Consider the following 27,765-nt stretch of genomic DNA (forward strand, 5'->3'; position numbering starts at 1 on the left):
AAAACGAAGAGTCAGGATCAGAACGAAGAACGAGTAAGTGCGAGCTCGACCGACGATCTCCTTGGAATAGAATCTACCAATTGTATCGAGTCCTCCTCCGCTCGACAAAGATCCAAGAAAAAACGTCATCAACAGATATCGAGCGGTTACTCGACATTGAGAAGCGAGGTCTCGAGCGATCTCGAATTCACCGATCGCAGCTTCCTTGTTGTCAGTGGGAAAGCTTATCGCGAGGTTGCCGTTGATTGTCCACCTGACTTCATACCGGTCACCAAGTGCCATCCGATTTATCCTCCGCCAAACAAAACGCCCGGCAACAGCAAGCACAACACTCTCGAACTGAAACGTGATAGAAACGGAGAGAACGTTGTCAGAGAGACGACAACGACGACAACGACGACGAGTACGATGACAACCTTGAACACGATGACTACAGCGAACAACATAGTGAATTTAGATTCCCCTAGACTTCGTTCGAACGATATAAATCTCTCAATGCCGAACAAAGCACCGATCGTGTCGTCACCTCCCACGCTAGCCACCGATGCTAGCGCTAGGGAAAACGTAGTCGCGCGTACGATAGACCGAAAGCACGAGTCCAAGAAGGTAAGGTCTAAAGTAAAGAGCTTCCTTATCGAAAGCTTCTCCTCTATCATGCACCAAGATAAGCCTCGCCGGCACAATAGTAAAAAGCTTCACCTAGACGCTTCCAGCACGAATCTAGAGCTTCGCTCTTACGATTTCTCTCTTTCTAACCAGACGTCTCGCCTCAGCGAGAGATCCTTTAAACGGTCTTCCTCGATTCACGATCTATTTGCTCCCGAACTCAAGAAGGATTTCCGTTTATCCTGCATCGCTACCTTATCCACCGATGACGACAATCGTGAACGCATTGACGAATGTAAAGTCGTTTTTCTCGACGATGACAGAGAGAGAGAGACTCTCTCCTTCGAGACCAATCAGAACTCACGAAATTCCAAACGCGAGCATTCCTCCGTTAAAGACGTTACGATGATCATGGATCTTCTCGAGGACCGCGCTAAATCTTTCTTAGACGTATCTCCGGACACGCAGAATGAGAAGAACGCGAGATTGTCGCTCGAATATGAAAAACGATTGAGATCGCAGAGCGTTTTGGATGTAACCAACTCAAAAACTATGCTCGTCAAACCGATCGCGAGAACGAATTCCATTGAATCCAAATTTATTACAATCGATCGTTCGCCGTTCTTGACGAATACTCTTCTGAAAGATACTTTTTCGTCCGCTTCTTCTCTTCCTTCTCCTCGTCCTTTTTCTTTTGCTTCTTTCTCCTCTCGCAATCCTGACGGACGAACAACACCGGACTCAACGAGACTCACGTCGAAGAACAGTGCGTACAACACGCTATACGCTTACCAGGACCACGACGATCTTTGCGTACTCCAGGTAAACCGCATAAAAGACTCTGCTTCGAATTTCCGAGTGTTCTTGCGTTGCGTAACGTCTTGTCCGTTCGAGCTGTCGATGCGAAACTCTCCTTTCCCATCTTCTCTTTTTTATCTTGTCTTTTCTTTTCTTTCTTTTTTTTCCTTTTTTTTCTTCATTTTCTTTGATCGAAGAATTTAAATTCCTATTTCGTCGAACATTACCAAAGAATTTTCGCAAATCAGCTCGTCGGACAGGACACGATATTAAAAGCATGGGGGACGAACCTTTCGAGGACGTGCGATGCAGCATGGTAAAGTAGAATTTTCTATACTTGTTTTACTATACAACTGTCCTACGAGTGAGCAGTGGTTTGTATCTCTTGTATGTTCTATCGTAGGAATTAGACGGCACGTGCCTAGTTTGTATATCTCTTCCTTTTCCCATCCTCCCAACGATTTCTTGGTCCTTCTTCTTTTTGTCTTATATATATATATATATATATATATATATATATATATATATATATATATATATATCTTTTATCTAGATACGCGGCACGAGTTTGAAGCGTAGCGTGCCGTGTTAGGGGATCTTTTTAAGAAAGGGTTTATTTTTTCTTTTTTTGTAATGGTTAATAATAATGATAGAAATAATGGAAATTGTAATGAATTAGTTAAACGAGAGGAGACTGTTTGTCTCTTTTCGTCTCTCACTTACGTATTTTCTTTCTTTTTCTTTCTTTCTTTCTTTCTTTCTCTCTCTCTCTCTTTCTTCCTTTCTTTTTCTCTAACTATCTGTCTATAGATTTTTGGAAAAAGAAAAATGTAGTTTCGTGCATGGCCGAGCTCAAGGGACGATTAATTCGAGCCACTTTTTGGAATGGGTTTTTAGGCCGGTCTTAATGGGGTCAAACCTGCCATCCCGCCCAGAGATCAAAAAAGAGCACCCGCTAGACCACCGAAGGATAGCCTCAGACTTTCGAGCCAGAATAACAACGTCGAGAGCAACGATTATGCTAATACTACGGAACCTACGCAGCAGCAGCTTCATTCCATTAGGAAATATCAGGTATGTTCTATGTTGTCTTGCGCAAAAAAAAAAGAAAAAAAGTACGAAGAAGTCCGCAACATTTCGTAATCGAGTTTACGAAAACTCAACTACATCTTTGTCGTTCCTTGTCATCCTTTCGTAATTATAAAACTCTTACGTCGAATGACGTCGCTCCTTCGTTTTTGTAATTTCTTCTTCCTTCTCTGCTTGTTATTGCACAATATCAGTCCAATTTGATTAGCGATTAGATAGAATTAAATTGCAATATTACCTTTTTAATCCACGTAATTAATACATTCCTCATTGGTGATGCAACGCGAGATCAAGATAATTTGTTTACATCGAAATCGTAGTTTCAACTTATGCGAAAGCGATACGACGATGTTTTTTTATCAATGGTCGCTGGTAAACATCTCGATCAAGTTTGTGAACGTTTCGTTCTCCTTCGTCTGATATTTATGGTCGATGGCTCCGACCGGTCGCATGCCGAAACTTATGAAGATTGACAGTTAAACGATAAAATTAGTCGATCGAGTCTAAACGGAATTTACATCGTCAAAAATAAATTGAGTACATGACGCGTTTCAAGCGATAAATCATGCAATTCATTTTGTCCTCCAAATTGTCTTTTAAGTATCGTTTAGTCTCTATCCGTACGATTTTCTTTCCGTACAGCTGTTAAAAAGTTTTACGTGATTATTGTAACAAGTTCAATTTATAAACATGATGTCGAGAAAATATTTAATAACGAACGAGTACAGAGGTTGAAAAATATTTTGAAAATAATTTCATGGCCAGACCAGATTCGCAAAAACCGCAAATATCGTAGTGCGTTGAGCATTAGTATCGTTCTCGAATTATCATTATTTTCAGAAAATCGCAATACGTTTATCGAAGCAAACAAAAAATAAGCCATTTTTCATCCGGTGATTCGTTTGCGTGATGTAATACCGGTGTTGAACGACAAATGATTATTCGCCTAGGAGACAAGGTAACCCGTCGAGCTCGTGAACATTTGGACAGGAAATCACGGATGCGAACGCGACAATAGCTAATGGAAACTCGTTGTGCCGTACTGCGGTAGTCATACAGTTGTACAGTTTCCGTATTTCCTATTTGGCATGCTAACGGTCGTATTTCGATCGATCGACAAGAGCTACTTTAACTCTCCTTCTTTCACTACCTATTCACTGTTCTCGGTAAATATAAAAGAAATAACAGATATTTTTTCATCGGTTAAATTTCTTTCAAAAATATTATCTTTTCGTTTCTCGTTGTTTGTACATTAATTACGAGAATCTAGAATATAATTGATGTTTCAACTCGAAAAGTAAGGACTTTGGAACCCAGGTACGAAGTACTGTAATTTAGCGAAGCAATAAACGCTTCGAAGTTAATGCGTTTCTCTCGGAGGTACCGCGATAAGATTTTGCGGCAACGTAGGAAGATCGTTTCTACGGTAATTACATAGTCGTTAATCGTTATCGTCGATGAACATCGCATTTCTCTCTCTCTCTCTCTCTCTCTCTCTCTCTTCCTCCCTCTCTCTCTCTCTCTATCTATTTGTTCTCCGAAAAATATTAAAAAATTAGGATGTATAGTACATATTCGATATAGTAATTCATAGGAGAAGGTAAGCATAATACGTTCATGCGTGTTCCACGAAGAAGAAGAAAGAGAAGAGGAGAGAACGTCGAGTGTCTCTCTCCTCGAATACGCAGGCGTGGCTAGAGTCGTGAGTATGTTTATCTTATAGAATCCTCACACCGTTCTCTTTCGCCTTACCTTAAGTCAAGCGTGCCTCGGAATGCAAAGAACTCTGGCGTGCTTTAAGATTACACGCCTCGAGTGTAAGCTTAACGAGTTTCGATAGTATACGCGTACACTTTCCTTTTCCCACCTCCGCTTTCCCTCCATTTTTTAATATACAAATGTCCCCTTCGACAATGATTCTCTTCCTTTTGTTTGATAATCAAACCCATATATGCATTCTTGATTCAATTTCTTTTCATAAGGCATAAGATCCGAGAAATGTTTGATCTTTTAATGCATAATTTTTATGCACAGATATAATATATATATAATCAATTTTTAGGAACAGCTATTAACCGAATATCAGATCATAACTTTTGTTATGAAAATTCAATTAATATTTAATAAAAGAAACTAGAATTTTGCAGACATTAAAATAATTAATCATTGTTAAATTGCCTTAATCGTCAATAAATCATAATTTCACAATCACATGTATTCAAGGGTTAAAGAAAAGAACAACAATTATATATTTCCTTTTTTAAATCTTGTAACGAGCAGCTTCAAGAACGTGAAGCTTCGTTTGCTTTGTCAAAATTGCTGAGACGTTGAAATCTGAGTAATGCGAAGTTGCCAAGGAACGTATTAAAGTTTCTCCTTGGTTGATCAATCTCTCGTTATAAAGCGATCCTTCGAACAGGCGACACGATGTAATAGAAATATATGTGTATATATGTACATATAAATATGTGATATAAAGGTATATATATATATTCACGTACACGTATGTACATAAACGTCGAACTTGCGGTCTAAACGATGCCGCCTTTCTCATTCGCATCTCATAGCAGACTTTAGCACTGTTGGGAACTTACAGAACGAGCAGAGCTCACGTTAAAGAAACCCTACGTATCGTCCAAGTAAACAGGGCTTCAGCCAAGTATTCTTGCGCACATAACAGCACGCACGGCTTGCTATCGTATCGCATCGCATCGCATCGCATCGCATCGCATCGCATCGCGCCGCATCGTTCGTTCGGTGGTTATATAAAAAAAGTCGATATTTTAAAGAAAATATTCACAGCTGATCCGTGAAATTTGAACTCTGTCTTATCGGTTCTTTAAAAAGGAAATTCACTTAGATTCTTTGACGATGACCTTTAGAAATTTCATTCGATATTGCCCTACATATTCGTCGAATGGAAAAACGTTTTTTAGATACCTTTGTATCATCCTATTATAGATTTAATTGTATCTTCGAAAAGTTTCTATTTTCGGTATTGCTTATTTCATAAAATTACAATACGATTCTCGATATTTTCCGATATCTATGTAAATGCGAATATTTCTGCATCAATGCATTTCACTCTCTATAACTCACTTTTTTTCGCGACTACAAAAAAAATTATATAATTTTAAAGTTATAGTACTTATTACTTATAGTAATATAATCGTATTATACTAAACATAAATTATATTTAAAAGCCACGAAAAAACTTCGATTACGTAGAGACGATTAATTTTCTAACAATGAAATAAAACTTAGAAGATACAGATATGTAAATATATTGATTGGAAAGTTATGAAAGTTGGCACTGTGAGATTTTAAGAGAAAAATACATTTATATCTTTCGACATTGACCTCTAGAATTTCATTTTACACGTCCCAGAAGTTCATTGATTAAAATAATGTTTTTGAGATATGTTCGAATTACCATATTATAGTTCAAGTTCGAAAGATTTCTATTTCCGACAGCTGTAGAACTGTCTTGTTTATTCTATAGAGTTATAATATGATGCTCGATATATATCGTATGTATGTAATCGTAAGTATTTTCATAGTAATCTATTGTACTCATTATATCGTGTAATAGATTCCTTGACTTCTCTTTCGTGGGAAATAGCAATTATATACTCTTAGTATATCTGTTTAGAAAATTGTTCACACATAAGGAATTAAGTATTTCTACGCTTAGAAAGAGACAGGATATATATCATTCATCCTTCTTCAATCTTTTTATATCGTTTATGCATTGTACGTATATATTCTTTAAAGATTAAAATAATGAAACGAATTTAAGTGGAAGTAATTTTGATCGATCTCGGAATATTTACGATTTTCTATTAGCTTTTTATTTGCTGTTATCCCCTAATCTTCAGGGTCGTATTCGGTCAAGCGTAATACTATTTTGACCCTCGTACGTAAAATAATGGGGAACATATGTTCCATAGCGTCGATAATACACCCTTAATGCATTGTGAATTTCGCAGGTGCGAGTTTTCTACCCTTCAAAACCTTTTCAATGACCTTGCTGATGTTTTAGGGTGATAATAAATATAAATAATTCGAATTCATACAAATTTCGTTCACTTGTTTTGTTTTCTCACAGATACGTATGTATCTGTATGTTTATGTAAATCACGTTGATATCCCATCTTGTTACCTGTCATCTCCAAGGATATGTTTTCTCTTTTCTTCATAAAATCAAAAAAGAAAGTTTTGTTACCTAGGGTTCATTCTTATTTATCCTGATCTCTTTCTTTTTGGGTTTTATTACTTTTTTTGTCTCAAAACATGAAAATGGGGTCTCGGTAATGGCTGTCATCAACCGTCTTTTTCCTCTCGTTTAAATTCTTAAAATGCATGAATTATGGTCTTCAAACACCTACGTGTGAACTAAACGTCAATATAAGCGGTACGTAAAAACTATATCTAAAAATATAACCATCTCTTAAATAGGTCGTTGAATAAATTATCGAGGATTAACATAATTAAAATAAAGTTTGTACCGAAGGAAGGATTTAACGACTTACTATAGATAGATATCACTAAAGACGTATTATATATTTTTATCTTAAAAGATATATCGGATCATCATATTGTTTAAAAATTATTTTATAAATTCAATATTGTGGGACGTCGAGTTATAAAAAAGATCAGTAATTATTAATTGTTTTATTTTGTTTAAGGAACAACTACGGAAACGCAAGGACGAGGAGGAGAGACAAGAAATTTTGAATCGATCGCTTCGTGGCTCAACGAAGCTTCAAGCTTTAGAAAGTCATGCTACGAATCTTACGGGCCAGGAGAATCTTGCGTATGCTCAAGACGAGTTGACCACCACTGTTAGTCGTCCTGCTCATGTCGCACCTCAAGCGCCCTTAAGTAAGTCTACCTTTTCTTATTTCCTTCTTTCGTTGTTCGTACGTGCCCGGTAGCCAAGAACGAATTGAAACCATGAATTGAATTGAAACCATGAAAGATCTCACGGCTGAGCTTATTTTTATAGTTATAGAAAAAAAAATGACGTTACCGTCCCACTTGGAAAATATTTTAAGCGCTATCATTCGAGCACTCAAGTCTCGTTTCATTTTATCTTAGCCTTCTTCTGAAAGCACAAATTTCTTCAATCTTTATCCAAAGTGTTATCTAAAGATTTTCAAAGAAATCGTCTTTAAAAGCGTCTCTTAAAAAGATTTCAACTTCTTCAGATTACTCTGTGTAACGTCTAATGGTACGAGTCGAGAAATAACAAGAGGAATACAACTCTAGCTCTGACGAGTAGTCTTTACATATTTCAGCATACGGAGAGGTCGTTGCCACGTTGGAGAGATTGCAGCTTCAGTTACGAAACATCTCCGGCGCTCTCGGCATTTCGGGTCCAAGTGTGGAAGCCGAACTTGAGGCAGTTCGGACGCTTTTATTGCAAAGCCGATTTGCAACTGCCGTAGCTACGCATTATGCTTTGAAAACGCGGTTAAGGTCGAACAAGGTTCTTAGACATCATGCCGAAGACTCATCGACATTAGCTCGGGACGTACGTATACGTTTTATCTAGCAAATTATTTCTAATATTTAGATAGATCGTTCCACGCTTATTTCTAAATTATTAGATGACGCAAAAAAAAATAACCACAATTATGTAATATATACATATATGTATTTGGTAAAAATAGATATACATGTCATATAAATAGAATGTGTACATATCTAGTAGAAATATTCATATATTATTATTCCGAATGTTAGTAATGATCTTGAGAAAACGCTTATGTGCTTTAAGAAATGTTATTCTTCGATTTCGACAAAACAATTTCTCTGTCATTTGTCCGTTGTTTCGTTGTTGCAGTGCGTAGACGTATTAGAAAAATGGCAATCATCAACGGATGCTGGTACGGCGGAAACGATGGCTGCCGTGGAGGAGCTGACGGGTATTCTTACGAGTTACGACATGGAGGCATTACTTATAGCACACGATTCTGTAATTTCGTATGTGGAGGGCTTCCAAAGAAAGCACAGTCCTTCGTCCTCGTCACCGAGTCGTCCACCAAGTCCTACATCGAGTTGGAGAGAGTCACGTGTAGATAACATCAAAATTATTAGGATCGAGAAAACTAACGAACCTTTAGGTGCTACTGTTCGAAACGATGGTGATGCAGTCATTATCGGTACCTAGCTAAATCGCTTAAAAATATTCTGAATTAACACGAACAAATTCAATGACGAATATTTCTTTCCAAGGTCGTGTCGTTCGAGGTGGTGCAGCAGACAAGTCCGGACTCCTGCACGAAGGGGACGAAGTTCTGGAAGTTAATGGAGTTGAAATGCGTGGAAAAAGTGTTAACGATGTTTGTGACATTTTAGCTGGCATGCAGGGTAGTCTTACGTTCTTAGTATTACCAGCACCAACGAATTACCGAAATAATTTGAATAACAGGAAAGAGGACACTAATCAGGTAAGCGAACGAATAGTTCTTCTATAAACTTTCTTGTATTACCCTATTACCTTCGCAATGAACATTTGTTTTAGATACAGCATATACGTGCACACTTTGATTATGATCCTGAGGAGGATCCATATATACCATGTAGAGAACTCGGAGTTAGTTTCCAAAAAGGTGACGTATTGCATGTGATTTCTCAAGAGGATCCAAACTGGTGGCAAGCTTATAGAGAAGGTGAAGAGGATCAAACTTTAGCCGGTCTTATACCCAGTAAAGCCTTTCAGCATCAGTAAGTTCTCTTATAAAATAACTTATTGGATACAGATGTTTGATAAACTTCAAAATATTATTCGAAATGAGCAGAGTAGATAAGGAGACTTTCTGCACATTCTGAATAATATTCAAAATATTATTTGAAATGGGCAGAATAGATAAGTAGATAAGGGATAAGGGGAAAATAGTTTATGTAAAGTAAAAAGCGATAATAACAGAGCTTCGTAAGATATAAAGTTAGGCAGTGGAATTTATGCAAAGCGTTCAAGGATCGGGGTGTGCCGTGGTATACGACTGGTTTAGTCATTGCATAAATTTGTGAGGCTAATGCTTACATCCATGATGCTTCGCAGACGAGAATCCATGAAGCAAACGATAGCTGGTGGAAAGTCGACGGTACGAGGTTCGAAGAAATCTAGTACACTACTGTGTGCGAGGAAAAATCCAAAGAAAAAAAAACGAAACAAACTTGGTGCCAATTTCAACGACGACGGTTATCCACTTTACGCGACGACTACGATAGACGGTAAACATGGTTTTTTGTTTTTTCTATTCGATAACATAATATTATAAACCGTTAGTGATAACATTGAGGAGTCATTTGTAGATTACGACAGCGAGGAGGTGCTAACGTACGAAGAAGTAGCTCTGTATTATCCAAGAGCGAATCATAAGAGGCCTATCGTTCTTATTGGTCCTCCTAACATCGGTAGACACGAGCTGAGACAAAGATTAATGCAAGACAGCGAACGTTTTGCAGCTGCTATTCCTCGTGAGCATTGTTTTCTCTTTCTTCGCGCTCGTAGTGTTTCAAAACGAGTAGAAAGATATCTAATTATTTTTATTGAAATGCACGATTGCGATATAAACTGACGTTTGAAAAACTCGTCGTCTTTTTAGATACAAGTCGTCCAAGGAAGGACTCCGAAGTTGACGGTCAGGATTACCACTTCATCTCTCGCTCCCAATTCGAATCCGACATTCTCTGTCGGAAGTTCGTTGAACACGGCGAGTACGAGAAAGCGTATTACGGTACTTCCGTCGAGGCTATAAGATCGGTTGTGAATTCTGGGAAGATCTGCGTCTTGAACTTACATCCTCAAAGCTTGAAGATCCTACGGAGTTCGGATTTAAAACCATACGTGGTCTTTGTAGCACCTCCTAGTCTCGAGAAGTTACGACAAAAACGTATTAAAAGTAACGAGAGCTTTAAGGAAGAAGAATTGAAGGACATAATAGAGAAGGCTCGAGAGATGGAGGACAAGTACGGTCATCTATTCGACATGATCATCATTAATAACGATACGGATCGTGCTTATAATCAACTTCTTACGGAGATCAATTCATTAGAAAGGGAACCACAATGGGTACCTGCGTCTTGGATTCAGTAATGGTATACTGAATGGACGACGAATGTGTCTTAGATATCAATGCCATCGCGAGTTTAATGGCACGTTACTAAATACCGATTAAGAAACAGATTATAATATAAATGAATCGATTCTTTCGTAAGTACTTACTCGTTACTGGTCTTGCGTGGTAAACTTGTACCTTGTTAAACGATCGCAAGTACTACGATCGGGATGCCAATTGACGATCATTTAAAAATTGAAATCTTGTAGTTCCTGATGGCCGAGGTTCGCACATCTTCGTAAGCGAGTCTCCATGATGTCAAAACAACATTGATCGATCTGAATCGGTTCGACCCGGACGATAAGATTTTTGAAAGAACGATGCCAATTTCTCATGTTAGAATTATAAATGCAGAAAATCTTGTCGATCCCGGGATAACCGTAATTATGTAGAATTAATTCGTTTAAAACGAGGGAAAAAAAAGAAATCGAGTTGACGCGTGAAACGCATTCGCAAAAAGTTTTATATTTCGATCGTCTATTTGGACCTTCGTATTGCAATACAATATATATTTATCCAATCACTTTTCGATTTACTATAACGAAATCGACGTGTGTATTATATTTCAAATCACTTTCTCATTTCTTCCTCCTCCATTAACTTATCGCGAGATCATTAACGATTATTTGTTGTCTCATTTAGAAAACAAATCTCTATTGAAATTCTTATTTTACATTGCGACGAAAGAATTGTATCTCCCGACTTATAAATATAATAGAGATGTCGACTGATGATCGTACTCGCGAATAAGTCGTTTTAATGCGACAGTTTGGACGTACATAAAACTATTAATAGAACTCTGTTTAGATAAATTCATCACTTGTCTACTAGTTCGTTTATGGAGAAAGAGAACTATTACTTTAAAAAGTCCTTAGAGAACTGTTGGATGTATAAAGAAAAAAAAAAAAATAGGACGTAGAATGGAAAAGTGAAGAAGAATGGAAAAGTTAAGGATGCGTTTAGTAAAAAGATAAGAAAATAGTAATTCTCCGTATTTAAAATGCGAATAAAATGCAGCTCGGTGTTCGACTTAAAATGGTGCTTCAAAGTTGACATGGTTCCTTGTGATTAGGTCATCGATATATTTTCTTGTGCTTCTTAGATATTTTAAATACGCGTAGTCCGTTAAAAGTGAACGATGATAAAACGATGATATAGTTTAGACGGGGAAGTTACTCATTTTACCGTCCTGCGTAAACAGTGTATAAACTTAATGAATATTCGAATAGATACGAGCGATTAGTTACGATCGACACTGTTACATTAATAACGACTAATTCTTTAGTATGATCATAAAGTTCTTAGAGACAAGATCGTTAGAGAGACTTCCGTTACGTCTTCGATGATTTACTTTTGTAAAAATTCGTGCCGTCGGATCGATATTATTAGACAAGAAGTATTTTATAAAAATAGTATCTTTTTTATAAATATAATTTTAAAGAGTTTCAGCATATCACACGCAAGAAATTCATACGAATCATAATACTCGTGAAATCCGTGACTCCTTTATTCTTGGCATAGCTATTGACTTTTATCGCACGTCTCTAATAACAATAGTTATAAAAAGGTAAATTCTCTCTGTGCACGAATAAATCGTTACGAACATCGTAGGAGTCGCTAAAATTAACGTCGAAAAAAGTCTTTTTAATACTCTTTTTCTAAAAGTACGCCAGAATGTTACATCGTGCCAACGTCTTTGCACTTCTATCATAGTTTCGATCGTCGTATTACCCTAACTCCGAACTCCCTTTCAAAAATTCCTAACTTACGATATGGTCGATGTAAAGTCGAGCAGTAAATTAAAAAAAAAAAAAAGAATGGCGCTCATAGTGTTATCGATGTGCCCCTCATACCCCAGATTCCGTCTCGCGTGTATTCACGTACTGATTATTAAAAATTAGGATTACGAATACTGCTCCGAAAGTGCGTTTACAAGCTGATTTTTTCTAACCAAAAGATCGTTATGATCTTCCCATTAAATTCCTAAGCAAACTCCGAGTATATCTTCCATTGTTTATTTCCATAGTTACGATATAAAAACAATTAGACTGAATCTATCTTGTAAACTCGCTTTTCGAATCAGTTTCATAATAGCGATATTAAGGAGCGAAGAAAGTTTATCAAAAAGAAGAAAAATTAAGAGTAAGAAATAAAGTGAAAGAAAAAGAAAAAAAAAAGAAATAAGTCAGATCACTCTGGTCGGTCTAACAAAAAAATATGGGCGAAATTTCGCATGGATCAAGTAGAGCAGATTAAACGTTCATTAGATCGATGGTGTTAAGATTAATTGTCGAGAACAGAATAGATATTTAAGATAAAAAAACATAAATGTCGATGTCGAAGCATTGTAAAACTAGACACATTATTAGAGAACTATTACATCGTGATAACGTTATAAAAAATACCTATAGCCAAGGATACCTACGGAGAGGACAAAAAATATATAAAATATTAAGCTAACTCGTCCCATGGGACGAACTAAATAAGGAAGAGGGGACAATATTCTGCCAAGTTTATTAAAAGAGAGAAATAATACGCGGACGATATCTGAGATGTGCCAAAATACTTTTGGGTAAATGTTTAGTGGAGGATTTAAATAAACAAAAGGAAAATAGAAAGAAAGAGAGAAAGAAGAAAAAGAAAACGTGTTTTAAAATGCGCTCAAAAGGCACCTTTAGAACGTATACATACACACACACACACACACACACACATAAATTATATATATATACATAATATTAATTATGTAAATATTTGTGTACTTGTATAGAGATGAAGAAGATGAAAAAAAGAAAATATCGTCATCATCGCCATCTTTCATCATCATTGTCATTATTATTACTACTTCTACCACTACTATTAACTACTTAATACTATCATCATATATGTGTATATATATATATATATATATATATATATATATATACACACTACTGCTCCTCTATTATTGGCTACTACTGTTACCACTATTGCTATTACTCTCTCGATATAAACGAGTACTTAAATGTTATCCTTATTACGCGTTTTTGTTATTACGATATGAATTATTAATTTTATCATTATTATTATTATTATTACTATTATTATTATTATACACTCATTTATTATTGTTTTTATTATCGTCGATACATTTATAATATGTCTATCGTGAATCTTAACTGACTATACGCGTGCCACATAAAAGCGTTTGGACGGCAATAGAATATTTAAGCAGTTACGTCAAATTTAATTGAATTTTTTTGTAAGCGTTGCCATTATGTCGGTTTTATTTTCATCGACGATTTTTTTTTTACTAAGAAAGAAAATATCTTCGTTTGACATAGAAGTAAAAAATGAACTATTTCGAATGCACGAGTTGTATCATAAGTGTAAAATGAGTTTTGCAATACATTATATATATATATATATATATATATATATATATATATATATACATATGTATGTATATATTATATCCTTCAGCGATGAAAGAGCGTGTATATTATGATTATCGTTATTATTACTATTATTATTTTTATTATTATTATCATCATTATTATTATTATTATTATGATTAACTCGAGAAATGTTTATAAACGATAAGTATTATTATCAATGATATTAATTACTTTATCTAACGTAATGTGAACATAACATGAAGAAAATATGAACACGCATATGTGAGTGTGTGAGTCGATGTATTAGTGCGTTAATTATTATAGCGTACTTATGCACGGATGAATGTAATATTAGTGAGTGCAAATATATTTACTTATTATGTATAGAATGAAAGAACGGCGAAAAGAAGTAAAAACAATAGAATAGATAGACGACTGTTGAATGTATATTTTTAAGCTTTTGGTTGCTAAAAATAATATATTATTTACATTGTTATATCAATCATCGATGCTGTTAATGTCTTCGATCAGTGGCGATTCGATTTCATTTGAATCGATAAACGATAGATAATAATATTTCCGTCTGTAAAAGAGAAATGAGAAATTTTAGAACTTTTTATCCTTTATGCAACAATTTATATTCTTCGTTCGATAAATTATTTCGTCGAATCGAAATATTTTTCGAAATCTGACTTAAAAAATTTGTTTCAAGAACATTATAAGATATTAATCGTATTCTTTTTCATAGCAACGCACTCCCCTTTTTTGACCGAATTAATAATAATAATAATAATGATAATAATAAAATTAATAATAATAATAATAATAATAATAATAATAATAATAATAATAATCGAAGAAATAATAAATTAAATTAATTAGAGACATTCGACCGTCTTCCGTGTGTCCGTAAAAGAATTTCGTTTCTTTTTTACGTAGGAAATCGACGAAGCACGATAAATGATTAGATAGTTAGAACAGATAAAAATGTGCATTCTCAATGTCGTCGTTCTTTATCTCGGTGATATTTATATCCGTTTACGTACATATATGCATACATATTATACGTATAAATACAAATGAAAAGAATAAGAACGGTTTTATGTAGTATTACACGACTAGCAATACACCGAATATATATATATATATTATATTATATACATATATTATATGTATAATATATATAATATATATACAGAGAGAGAGAGAAAGAAATAAGAGAAGAAAGAAAAATTAAAAGTTTGCAGAAAAAGAAAAAGGTATATATACACGTAAACGAAATATTCTAAACTACAGTTCTTCCGATATAGATGTATCGGTATAATATGTAAATACGTATTTTGAGCTGTAAGAATTCGTCATTAATGAGAACGAATATGGATCTCGTTAACGGACTTCGCAATAAGTTATTATAATTAAGTATACTGGAAGAAGCTGCCCAGAGTTCATCATTTTTATTGCAAGATCCGATAAACATATTTTGACATATTTCAATATTTGAGACGTTAAATATCTTTTGGATTTGAAGAACAATAGAAATGTTTTCTGTGAATAAGCAGACGGCCATTGCTTATTTATCCGAATTCTTAAAAAGCATTTAAGGAGACTCATGATGATATATATAGCAAAACTCAAGTCCAAAAGATATCAAAGAACGTCTTTAAAATTTTTTCATTCATTATTTCGAGAATGTTAATAATAAGAAGAAAAACAAAAATATAAAAAAAACAAAAAATTGAGTAAGTAAAATTTTTCATAATAAAATACTTGTAACTAACATCACTTTTCCGCGAAATCCGTTAATGCGATCCTTCCTATGTATTGTAATCGACGTGTACACAAATATATACATATGTATATGTGTATGTATACAGTGCGTGTAATATGTACATATAAAAATTTAGAGAACTTCCAATTTTAAACGAACAATTGAAATTTACGTATGAATAACTTCACTTTGATAAGGACTTAACAAATTCGTGAGAAGTAGTCCAAAAATACGAAGAAAAAAAAATAAAACGAAGAAGATGCAAAAAAGAAAAACGTTAATATAAATATCTTCGCGTTAATCTAAGTCGATATATAATTAATTCGCGCGAGATAAAGAGAGAAAAAGAGAGAGAGAGAGAGAGAGAGAGAGAGAGAGAGAGAGAGAGAGAGAACAACATAATAACGTCGATGATCTCGCGATGATCTAGACCGATTGTTTTTTGAAAATTTATTATGTAAATAGTAAGGAGATTTCCACCCGTGCGTGTTGAGCGTTGCGATTTAAGGGGTTCAATGAGGATTTATCTCGATTTAGCGATTGAAAGATTGCTGATACTTCATCCCCCATTCAGTCTACGTTCTGTTACATATTGCGTTAAATAAAAAATTACTGTAATATTTTGAAGCTCGCCTAGAGAGATTTTAGCCCGATATTTAGAAAATGAAGAAAGAAAATTTTTCAAATGGACAATTTATATTTTCTCATTAGATTTCTTTGAATAAGAATTATTTCTTTTTATAAAGAATAATACGTATAGATAATGGTAATGATCAAAATCATATACAGGATGGACCGTATAAGACGATCTTTATTATATATTTTAAAATATATATAACAAGTGAATTGAAATGATATAACAAGTATATAAACAAGTCATTGAAATTATTGAAATACTTGATACAGTTACATAGTTCAACCTGTATGTATAAGAATATTATCCATTAACAAGTAATTATACAATCATCTACATATCTATAAAATTTATTACAACATGAGCGAGCACAGGAAGATACTACATATTTACATAGAGAGCACTTTCGTTTATTTGGTCAGTATTTTCATTAATTTATGGTAAGTATTTTGTAAAATAAATGGTCAGTATATATAAATATTTTGGTCAGTATAAATAATTAAGTTTCATGGTTACATCAGAGTTACATTTATGTATCATATATTACTTACTAATATTTTATTATAAATACTGACGATTTATTTAAAATTTTGACGAAATGTTTAAAAATGTTGACCCAATAAATAGCAGCCTAAAAAAATAAAAAAAAAAAACGAAGTATACGGTAAGTATAATTGAGTTAAGGATATAAAAAAAAAGATCGAAGAAAATAGGATGACGCATTAGGAACATAGTGTTGACTCATTAGATTTAGAAATGAAGAAAATTTTGCTATATATAGAAAAAGAATAAAGTTTTTTCAAGGTATTATATTCAAGTTCAAAGTAAAAGTTTCAAAGTACTAATTAACGAGTAATCATTATACTAATTCAAATGAGAACACACCTGCTAGAATCGTAAAGACATAAAACGCTTTAGTGACTTTTGTTCTCAACTGGATAACGCTTCATCGATCGAGCGAACGAAGCAGAGCGTTCCACTTAAAGATTGACATTAGGAATTAATGAAGCATCGTGTTACGGCATAAGTATGCCACTTGAAACTATAATAGGTATTCACATCTAAAGCTCCTTTCTTTAAGGTATGCGAATTCTACTGGTATGTATGTACCTACACACGATACAAAATATACTCTTATTTTGTTATTATCCTATTCTTGAATACGACCAGTCGTAATAATCAGTTACGTTGAATGAGAACCTGTCAAGAAAAACAAAATTAAAATATGCTAAAGAAATGCCTCGGATATAATATATCCGATATAATATAATATAATATAATAGCCTTAATATCTGGAAAAGAAAAATATCAGAAAATTGAACCATTAAAAAGCGTCGAACGATGATTCCTTTTTTCTTAAATAAACTGATCGATTTCATGAAACGTAAGAAGTAAAGAAGATCGTAAAGTTTAATGCTAATTACGAAAAATGTTGAACAATCGTGTTCTTTGCTTTCTTTTTTTTTAGAGAATACTGATAGATCATACTGATGGAATACTATTTGAATAAATTTCAACGAAGAGAAAAGAATGAACTACAATGAGTAAGAAACAATAATTTCTTTTCGATGTAAACAAGTAATTCGTTCCATTTGTTTTTATAGAAACGATCGAACGAACGTTCTTGTTTCGATCGGTTGCACATCGTGTCCAAGACTGGTTTCCCTCGCATCCTCCAAGGTCGCGATGTTAGGTCCCGTTAAGTTTCGATTGAACTGTAACACGCGATACGTTCACCGAACTTCCCGAAGTGGCTTGCTCGGCCGTTGCACGTGCTCCTGGCTCCTGCTGCCGCTGCCGTTGCTGACGCTGCTTGCTTTTCCTTGCAAAGAGGAGCGATTAGCGAGATTCTCCTAATAAGAAGTACCAATGCAGCATCCCGCTATTGAAACAGTTATGATGAATTACGTTCTTCATAAGAGCACACTTCTATTAGCTTGAAGTAATCGAAAGGAGAAATAAAAAGAAAGAAAAAATGAGAAAAGGGGAAAAGAATTGAAAAAAAAATAAGAAGAAGATCAACAAATAAGACAGAACAAATTGAACTAGACCGGGATCAATGACATGCAAACGAGTTAAATCATCAACTAACGGATAACTGGTTGTTTAAAGAAATATTCAAGAGAAAGAAAAAAAGATTATAACGTTACTTTATAACAACAACAGATGTTCCGAATTTTTATAAGAAAGCAAAGACTTTGTAAGAAACAAGTTCGAAGTTCTCGATCATGGAGAAAGAAAGAAATAAAAAAAAAGAAAGAGAGAGAGAGAGAAGAGAAGTGTGTCGAGTAACAGGTCGTACAGCGGTTAGATCGAAGATATTTCCAAGCTCAAGTGTTATCGAGCAAGCTGGAATGCAAGGGAGAATCATTTCCGAGAAGATGATGGATGAATTATGTGATCTTTATAGCTTCAGAATATGCATGATAAAGGCTAGATTTCACGAATCAAATTAGAACGATTTTTTGAGGTTTTTATAAATATAGAATTCTTAGGACGAAGTTTAAACTAATGTGCTTTAAACCGTAGAAGTATTAGCTAATTATAAGAAAATAAATTTATCATCGTTTCTCGAGGAACTTTACATCTTAAATCTTCTTTTAATTTTCTAATTAATCGATATATCTAATTCTTTCGAATGTCGTCTTCTTTAGTAAAAAGAAAAAAAAAGAAAATACATAAGTGGACCGATTGTGAGAGATGACGCGAAAGATCGATCTGAGAAAGTACGATGGTATATGTCTCTGTAAGTAAATACATAAAAGGTATCCTCGCACGCGTCATCAATTCGTTTAAACGACTTTCTAGAGGATTTCATAAAAAATTGATTTATATAAAATGATACATAATGGTATTAATAGAACATATAGATAAAAAGAAAATACGAACTTCGAAATTGTTTAAGAAAAATAATCTTGCATTTTAATTATATTGATAGCGATACTTACAATTCAGTTATCGAAATTGAAATCTTGTTGCTCCGAGCATTAGATCAGATCACTTAATAAATATACCGCAATGTCATCTCTAAGCCATTCGTGATTTTATTTTCATTATCTGCTAAACGTAAAATCGCATTCCGTGATGGTAATATCCGTGTCCAGGTCAAATTCTGAATCATTAACTTACTCGCATTTTCAAAGTCGACCACGGTTTCTTTTCTAATTTATTAAGGATGCAGAGTTTGCGACGAATTTGACCTACAAAATAATTATTACAAACACAATTAAAATAATTATAAAAAGTAATTATAAAGAGCTGTACCAATCCGAAAAAATATTATACACTTGAGGTTGTTTAGAATTCTTGACATTTGCTGCAACGTTTAGTATTCGAATGATGTTTATGCAAAAATTACACGTCGCTACAGCTTTTATCGAGTATAACATTTACATAGGACATCTTCGTAACTCATCAAACGGGATCAGAGCAACCAAGTATAGTGTGGTATGTGTATAAATAGTAAAAGGGTGAAATATAGTTTCTTATCGACATTAGAAGCTAATAATATTTTTTTAATAATTTTAAATTGATTTTTTCTATAATTTTACTATCCATGATTTTATAGGCCAGTTTTTTTTTTACCAGAATTATACCATTTATTCAATATTCAACATAAAATGTATATTTAGAGAAATTAAATATCTAATCGTTTACCAAACCCCGTTGTCTCTAAAAATTCACTAATTACGTTGACTTAATCGAACATTTTGGAAAAATCGATATATTTCTGTCGAAATTGATTTCACATGATTTTCTCGCGTCATACTTTCAAGTCGAGAAGTACAACTATTTCATATTGAAAACACGTTTGCAACTTGTTACCTTCTAAAATGAGCTCACACATGCACATACGTATTTATCCAGTTTCGTGCAATTGGCGGAAATAACAATGATAAAAATCTTTAACTAAATTGCGAAACGCACAACCAGTTATGTGATATTCTTTCATCCTATATCCCGACTTTCTTTATCAATTTAATCTTTAAATAAGTTAGTGAAAGATTTCAAACGGTACACATTACATTCTAATGTATCTTCGGACTTGTATTCTACATTGAATATTTTCACACACACACGCAGACGCGCATGCACGCACACTCACATTAAAATTATTCATCCAACTATATTATCTATCAATCATTAATTATTTACAAAACTCAAGAAGTATGTATAAGTACGAAAAATCAGGATTGAATGAAATAAAAAATTAGAAAATAAAAATGTGTTTATATAAACAAAGAAAATAGAAATCAAAACAGTGTGGAAGAGATGTCATCAGAAAATCATTTGAAAAATACATTTTAAGTGGAGCTTAGGATGCACATCGGGGATAGGCCAGTTCCATTGAAAATAGAACCAAAGCCGAGTGATCATTGGCCAAACGGTTTTCCCCCACGTGCGTCCGCAAGCTATATAGAAGACCCCGCAAGGAATTTCATCTTCAGAACTGAAAGTCAGTGTCAAGGAAAGACTACCTGGAAATATCGAAGTGAGTAGAAAAAAATCGCTTCTCCTGTCCCCTCGTCGAACTCTTTCCGATGTAAAAACAATACTCGCAAGTATCAAAGCTCATTTAAAGCTTTTCATTTGATCCTCTTTTAGCGTTTTTTAAAATCAATCAATCAAATTATTCAACTATTTTAACGTGCGAAATTACTTTTTTAAACCATATTAATATTGTCGATATTTTAATAATATTTAATAGCTAATTTCTTTCACAAATCATAAATTAATAAAATAAATAAAATAAAATGGATAAAACGAGTGATTATTGCGAAGAACAAAAAAGATATAATATTAAAATTTTATTTACTTTTCGTTTTTTACTGTGACGATGTTTTCCATTCAAACAATAATTACTCGTTCATGTAATAATTTAAAATCCGTTGATAGGAAAATAAATATATATAATATTAAAGTTTAATCTGTTTTTTGTTTAGTTTAAAATATGTATCTATATATAGAAAATTATCATACAGACTCGCGTCACGAATGGTCAAACAGTTTGACGAAGAGTTTGACACGATTAAAAAGACGAGAACAGATAGAAAATACCTATTCAAGAGTTAGGGTACAGTTAGAAACGTGTTTGCGATTTTTCCAATAGGACGAGTAAGTACCGTTTTCCAAAAGACGGACGACAACTTTACGACAAAAGACTCGTTTTCTTTTTCTTTTTCTTCTTTCTTTTTTTCTTTTTTTTTTTTTTTGCAAATCGACGGAAACTAAAACTTGGCTATTATTTACAATAGCGTGGATATTTATAATAATTATATTCGTTTGTTGTTTTAATAGCATTGAATTCATAATTCAATATCAATTTATTTTCATTGATGTTTATATTCAATTACATTTATTAATCTTTCTTTTGTTCATCAGTCCGTATAGTCGATATAATTCATATAGTTCAATGAATAGATCATATCTGATTCAAAGACAATCGAACATAACAATCGCAGTAAATGTAAACCTTGGCAAACGACACACAAGATCGAATTTATTCGACAAAGCGAGTCATTATGATATTGCAGACTTTATTATTAGATAAAGAAGATTATATTTAACGTATTTCAAAGATAACAATCAATTATTTACTTTTACAAATGAACTATATTAAAGAATACGTCTCTAATAATAATTAAATATATATATATGTAAATTTTCATTCGAAATTTCACTTTCGACTCAAGTCATAAATATTTTTCAAAAAATTATTGGAACGGACCAGTTGCTTCTTCCGTTTCTCTTTCCTTTCCTTTTACCCTCTCTTCTGCAACGTCTTCTTCATCGTTATTTTTTCGAGTTGACAACGAGGAAGAGGAGAGTAGGTCATGGCCGCCTTTTCAAGCTAACGGTACGCACTGAGTTCAACAAACCAGCATCGATCGAGAAGTGGGCTAACGAGCAATCATGTTGCTCGCTTATCGAGCCGACCTTAACCGCCGTGACACACTTTCCAAGCATCTACTACCGTTCCCGCACACTCACGAAAGTCCAAAGCCGTTTTCTTCCGCGTGTTCCATATAACATTCCTTCTACACTTCACTCGATTTACAAAGAAGTCGAACTGAAGTCGAAATAGCTCCTTCTCTTCTTTTCTATTCAACTTTGTCCTTGACAATGGCAGTGAGTCGCAATTACTAATGAGTCGAGAGTGGTATCATTCTCCTCGATTTAACAACGAGTAGATCAGAGAGCGTGAGAATTGATACACAGAAAGGAAAATTGGCTGAGAAATTACATTAATAATGGAGAAAGTGCGAGAGATTATTTTCTCGAGAGCTCTTTTCGAGACTATCGATCAATTTTTTATAGTTGATTTTTATTACAACTGTTCTTTCTGCATGTTGCATATAGTGTATATATATATATATATATATATATATATATATATATACATATAATGCTTTTATCTTAAATTAATATCATCGTTGTGTTGATTAATGTTATATAAAGAAACGTTATTTCATCATCTACCGACATTTCATTCAATTATATATCTATGACAAGTCTACGAAATATTTGGATATTTTGTAGTATTGAATAACTTTTTCTAAATCAAATACATTATAAAAAAAATAATGTAACGTATGAGCTTATCGGAAATCGAAAAAATTGTTAGAGTAAACAATTTTTTGTTAATACTCCATATATTTCATACAAATATAAAAATAAAAAATTCAGAATACTTTAGCTTATATGAAAGTGTAAAAAAAAGTTATTCAATATCAGAAAGTGTCAGATATTTCTTTGAAATATTGTATAATATGATTCGTATTACGGTTTATGGTCTTATCGAATAGCATACATTTAGTTACTATTGGAATAATGGAAAAGCTGCAGTAATGGTTACCTCTGATGATTAATTAATCGGCGTTGATTAATTACTATCGATATCGATTGCAGGATGACTTTCAATCAGCGTGTGGCATTATGCTTGGTAGCGCTTGTCGTTGGACAAGCTGCAGCATTGCCACAGCATCCCCAGTACTCTCAGCAATATCCTCAGCAATATCAACAAGTTAGAGATGAGAGAAAATTCGCTGAGAAACCGAACGCTATGAAGAAAGTTGCGATCGACGATCTCGAGGACATTAGTACCAATCAAATTCAAGTTAGTTGAAAAATAACTCAAAGCTTTTTTTGTTAACGTTATCATTTGCATCTTCAATACAGTATGCATTTGATTTTCTTGAACATTTTCATTGAAACGTACCTTAGATCGATATAATTAAATATATTATATATTTTTTTTGTATCACATATCGTAGTTCGCTGAATGTCGATATTTTATTAATACATAAGTTTTGTATGATCACAATAATAGTTGAATTTTCAGTAATCGGTTCATTTTTTTTATTGCAAAAATTATATTTAATTTAGTAAACAACAGAATTATTAAAACAAATTTTAATGATAAAGATATATTGATACAAATGGGTTAAACGAATGATCTTATCAAACTCTTATCGATGTTTTTCAGGAAGGAAGCAGCAGTGGTTTCTCGTGGTCTAACATGCTAGGAATGTTCATGCAAATGCTTCTAGGCCAAACGGGGAGCATCACTGGACCTAGCAAAAATGACATAGATGAAGGTGTCCCAGCTAGTCCATGGGCAAATCTTCTCTCCGTTGGTCTCCGAGTACTCACGGCACTTTTAGGTGGTCCTCAACAATCCGTTGACGGTATCGACAAAGTCGATAATCAAAGCAGTCCCATGCAGGTATTCGATAAGGTCATTAACGTCGTCCAGATCACCTCAACGATTTTCGACATGTATACTAAGTATAGAAAGAAATCGTCGAAAGATAGAAATTCATTAATTTGTACATAAAAAAAAGAGCTTGTTGATAATAGCAGTATTTACCTATCCTTGTACAATTTCACGAGATAAGCTATCATCGATAATTGCAAAGCCAGTAGTAGCCTTATACACAGAGCACTTACACGATAGATCATCAATATGTTTCTCTTATGCACATAATTAGCAAACATGCAAAAAGCTATATTTGCTTATTACGCTACGCATTGTGCCGTATTTATGTCGTGCTCGTTTATATCGTTGAAAATACCGTAGAAAGCCAAACTATTCTCATAAATATTTAATTTTAACTTTCTTGGTAATAAGATAACGTAAACGTATGACGATTACCTCTTCCGAGACACATATCGACTGCTCACGTTAATGAGTTCCATTGTAAAGCTAGAAAAATGCATGACTAAGTCATTTTTATCATTATCTCTTTCTCTTTTCTTTATTCTTCGTATGGCTGAAGGAATTTCGTTAACGATCTTCACGTTCTCTAAATAATTTAATTGGAATTTCAAACGAGTTTCTATTGTTGCGAAAGGTTGACGTTATTTTCCTATTTTACTAGTACATTGTTATGGAGAAAGTTAAAAAGATTTATTTGGTTTTAATTTAAAAACAAATAAACGAATGACGTTTAATAATATCGCTCGAATGAATGTTTAACGCGATTTGAGATAGACGCGATTGGCATACCCTTCCTGTAAATAAACTTCAAAATTTCGACTTAGCGCACACGGCTGGTGTCGGTTGTTTAGGAAATTTTGACTGCGGTGTTGGGCGCGTTTCTAGGACAGGGCAGAGACCCGAATCAGGTTGCTGTCATGGCTAAAAATGCTTCAGAGGTTAGTACGATTATGAAGAAAATTCATTTTCGAGCTTAACAAGTTTAGGACGTTTTATGTGAAATAATTATTAACGATGTTAGCTTTGTTTATTATATCAACTTCACTAACTTTTTTTCTCGTTCTTATCAACTTGATTTTCGCTTCGTCTTCAATAAATAAAGATCTATAGACAGCATTCTTGATCGACACAAAATAATAATATATAAATAATATAATAAGATCTACAAAGAGGAGACTACTTAGTACTACGTAGCGAGACAAAAATCAAGTACGACTATTTCTACTTTCTAGATTCGCATGCTCCTATTCTCTCTTTCTGTTTGTTTACTTTTCTTCTTTTTATTTCGTGCAACGATGAGCAAGAATAATACGATAAGTAAAAAAGTATGCTATAATTCTCTACTTTCTTATCGTACAGTTCATCAGCATCGTCATCAACCTGTTGGACGCATTAAAGACATCCTTCTCGCATCGTTCTTTATCAGCTCGTTCTCTTGGTAGACACGACAGCGTTTCCGAAGCGGCCATGGCATCTATTAGTATGCTAAAGGTACATTTCATTTGATATTCGATTGTTTTAAATATGCTACTTCGATTAAATTTTTATTTCTTAAGCTTTAATAACTGTAGGGACTTGTGATCATGAAAAGTCTAAGAAACGAATATTTCTGAAATTGATGAAGATTATTAAAAAATATTGATTTCTATTTTTTAGTTATTTATAAAAATAATTATCGCTCCTGTAGTAAGGCAACACTTTACACTCTGTCGATAATTATACTTACGAAAGAAAACTTTTCTAACCATTACAGTAAGAAATTTTTTCTTGTAGAGTTTAAAACATTTTTTCCAGATAGATGGTGTTTTCAAGCATAATTATCGATAGTGTCTAGAATGTTGCCTAGGTACAGATGCAATACTTGTATAAATAATTAAAGAAAATCACCTAATAAATATAAATCAATATTTAATAAATAAAGATCATTTAACGAATACGAATAATTATCTAATAGTAATTATACGATAATTATATAAAAAAAAAAGTTAAGAAAAATAATTGTATTTATTTCATTTGTCATATTTTTCTTTCTTGTATCAAGAAATCATAGCAAGTATTCTTGTATAATTTATAAACTAATAAATAATTCTTTATCAGGGATACGTAAGATCAGTAAAAGCATTCAGCAATATCGGTAGAGCCGAAGACGAAGGTCAACAAGGTTGTGCCGAAAGAGCCCTTTGCGAAGCCAGTGCTGAATGTGCCGCCGATGCTCAAGGCACATCGACGATTTTCTGCCAGCTAGGATCGTACGTAAATCTAAATTTTTTTCTAATGGACTTTTAATGGTATTAAAATATAACTTTATTCTTCTTTTCATTAGATATGCAACAAGTTACATGTTGCAAAGGCAGAGTGGTGTAGGATTCGAAGCACTTTATGACGCAGGACGACGTGGTCGCATGGGAGAAGATTGCAGAACTCTCTTCATGGACTGTAACGTCGCATGAGCAGGATATTCTGCGTTAAACGCAATTTAAACGTTCGCGAGAATCGTTCGACATTTTTCCGAGTCAAAAATTCGCAAAATTAAATCGAGAAAACGCATAAAATTGATCGACTAATCGAAAAATAGATTTATTTAGAGATTATCGTGAAAAAAAGAGAAATCAAAAAATTCCTTAGGTAAAGTCGAAGAAAACGCTCCAACAAAAAAAGAAAGACAAATTTTCCTGTTTAACCCGTTTAAACGTTTATTTAATTATATAATTAATTAGGAAATAATCAAACTTGGAATTCACTTCGATACGGCTCGCGCGAAAATTTTTATTGTTGTTAAAGTTGTACGCACAAAAACGAAGACTCGAATCATCGCGAAAGACGAAATCTCTCGAAACGGAGATCGACGATTTTCTCTTTCGTGATATCGTCGATATCATCGACGTTTTAAAAGAGCTTTCAGAACAAAAATCGTCGAGCGTCTTAGCTTTTTTTAGAAGTAGACTGAATAAGACTCGGGGCTCGGCCGAACATGAATTTTTTTTGTTTGCTCAAGCCAACGATCATTATTATAATTATACTTATTTATATTTATTTAAACGTAGGATAGAACGATTGTTTCAAGTTGATTCGTATGTTCCGAACGGTTTTAACGAAAGCGTTAGTTCGTGTTAATTGCGATAATACGTTTGTGTTGTTGGTTTTTTTTTTTTTTTTTTTCATCGAAATTGTAGCATCATCGTGAATTATCGCTTGAAAAGACTATTTCTTTCGTAATTATTGTTTTCTCGTGTATTATTCGTTTTTAAAAGCTAACACCGAAACTGTGAGTATAATTAAGACAACGATCGAATAATAAGACAACGATCGAATAAAAAATTACATTTTTCAAAATGTTCCGATGACATCTATTGTTATTATTTTTTTAAATAAATATATTAAAATTTACCAAATCGATTGACTTCGATGAAAATAAAGCTAACTATATTTATCGTTGGGACGACTAACGAGATTATCGCGATTGATTTCGATTGTTACATATCTCATATCTTTGAGGTAATAAAACATGAGAACTTCATTTTCATTATTACGTGATAGATATACAGAATTAGGGGCTGAAAACATTAGCGACTGAAAACATTACGATCCTCGTTTAATAACCGACCAAAATAAATTATTGTATATAGACATTTTAATATATATAT

General features: G+C 33.5%; 2 protein-coding genes and 1 long non-coding RNA gene across 9 annotated transcripts in view; 2 read left to right on the top strand and 1 right to left on the bottom strand.

The window, feature by feature from the left end:
• LOC127071575 (protein PALS1) overlaps window positions 1–16,394 on the top strand; it is a 56,714-nt gene extending 40,320 nt beyond the window's left edge. For 4 of the 6 annotated variants that reach the window (XM_051011025.1, XM_051011272.1, XM_051011120.1 and 1 more), the window contains 9 exons: window positions 2,302–2,478; window positions 7,182–7,377; window positions 7,794–8,029; window positions 8,342–8,660; window positions 8,734–8,948; window positions 9,023–9,225; window positions 9,563–9,735; window positions 9,817–9,981; window positions 10,110–16,394. In XM_051011025.1, the coding sequence (XP_050866982.1) occupies window positions 2,302–2,478; window positions 7,182–7,377; window positions 7,794–8,029; window positions 8,342–8,660; window positions 8,734–8,948; window positions 9,023–9,225; window positions 9,563–9,735; window positions 9,817–9,981; window positions 10,110–10,600 (2,175 nt within the window). In that variant the 3' untranslated portion in view covers window positions 10,601–16,394. Of the gene's footprint in view, window positions 1–612; window positions 1,429–2,301; window positions 2,479–7,181; window positions 7,378–7,793; window positions 8,030–8,341; window positions 8,661–8,733; window positions 8,949–9,022; window positions 9,226–9,562; window positions 9,736–9,816; window positions 9,982–10,109 lie in introns of those variants that run through there. The other 2 variants (XM_051011442.1, XM_051011361.1) reach the window with 2 other exon arrangements.
• A 1,375-nt stretch (window positions 16,395–17,769) lies between these two features.
• Window positions 17,770–22,481, bottom strand: LOC127072600 (uncharacterized). The gene is made up of 3 exons (XR_007785539.1): window positions 22,130–22,481; window positions 19,350–19,601; window positions 17,770–18,283 (listed from the first exon to the last, which is right to left on the bottom strand). It is a non-coding gene; the product is annotated as an uncharacterized LOC127072600 (long non-coding RNA).
• LOC127072547 (uncharacterized) lies at window positions 20,210–27,681 on the top strand. 2 transcript variants are annotated; one of them, XM_051013028.1, is made up of 7 exons: window positions 20,210–20,893; window positions 23,311–23,518; window positions 23,888–24,127; window positions 24,973–25,059; window positions 25,481–25,612; window positions 26,219–26,370; window positions 26,445–27,681. In XM_051013028.1, exons 2-7 carry the CDS (start codon window positions 23,312–23,314, stop codon window positions 26,569–26,571), a joined length of 945 nt encoding a protein of 314 aa, XP_050868985.1. In that variant the 5' UTR covers window positions 20,210–20,893; window position 23,311; the 3' UTR covers window positions 26,572–27,681. The 2 variants fall into 2 exon arrangements, with proteins under 2 accessions (XP_050868985.1, XP_050868989.1); XM_051013032.1 differs by lacking the exon at window positions 20,210–20,893 and having other exon boundaries at window positions 23,118–23,518.
• Window positions 27,682–27,765: the final 84 nt, after the last annotated feature.

This window comes from Vespula vulgaris, chromosome 1, assembly GCF_905475345.1.
Source record: "Vespula vulgaris chromosome 1, iyVesVulg1.1, whole genome shotgun sequence".
Taxonomy (NCBI): Eukaryota; Metazoa; Arthropoda; class Insecta; order Hymenoptera; family Vespidae; genus Vespula; species Vespula vulgaris.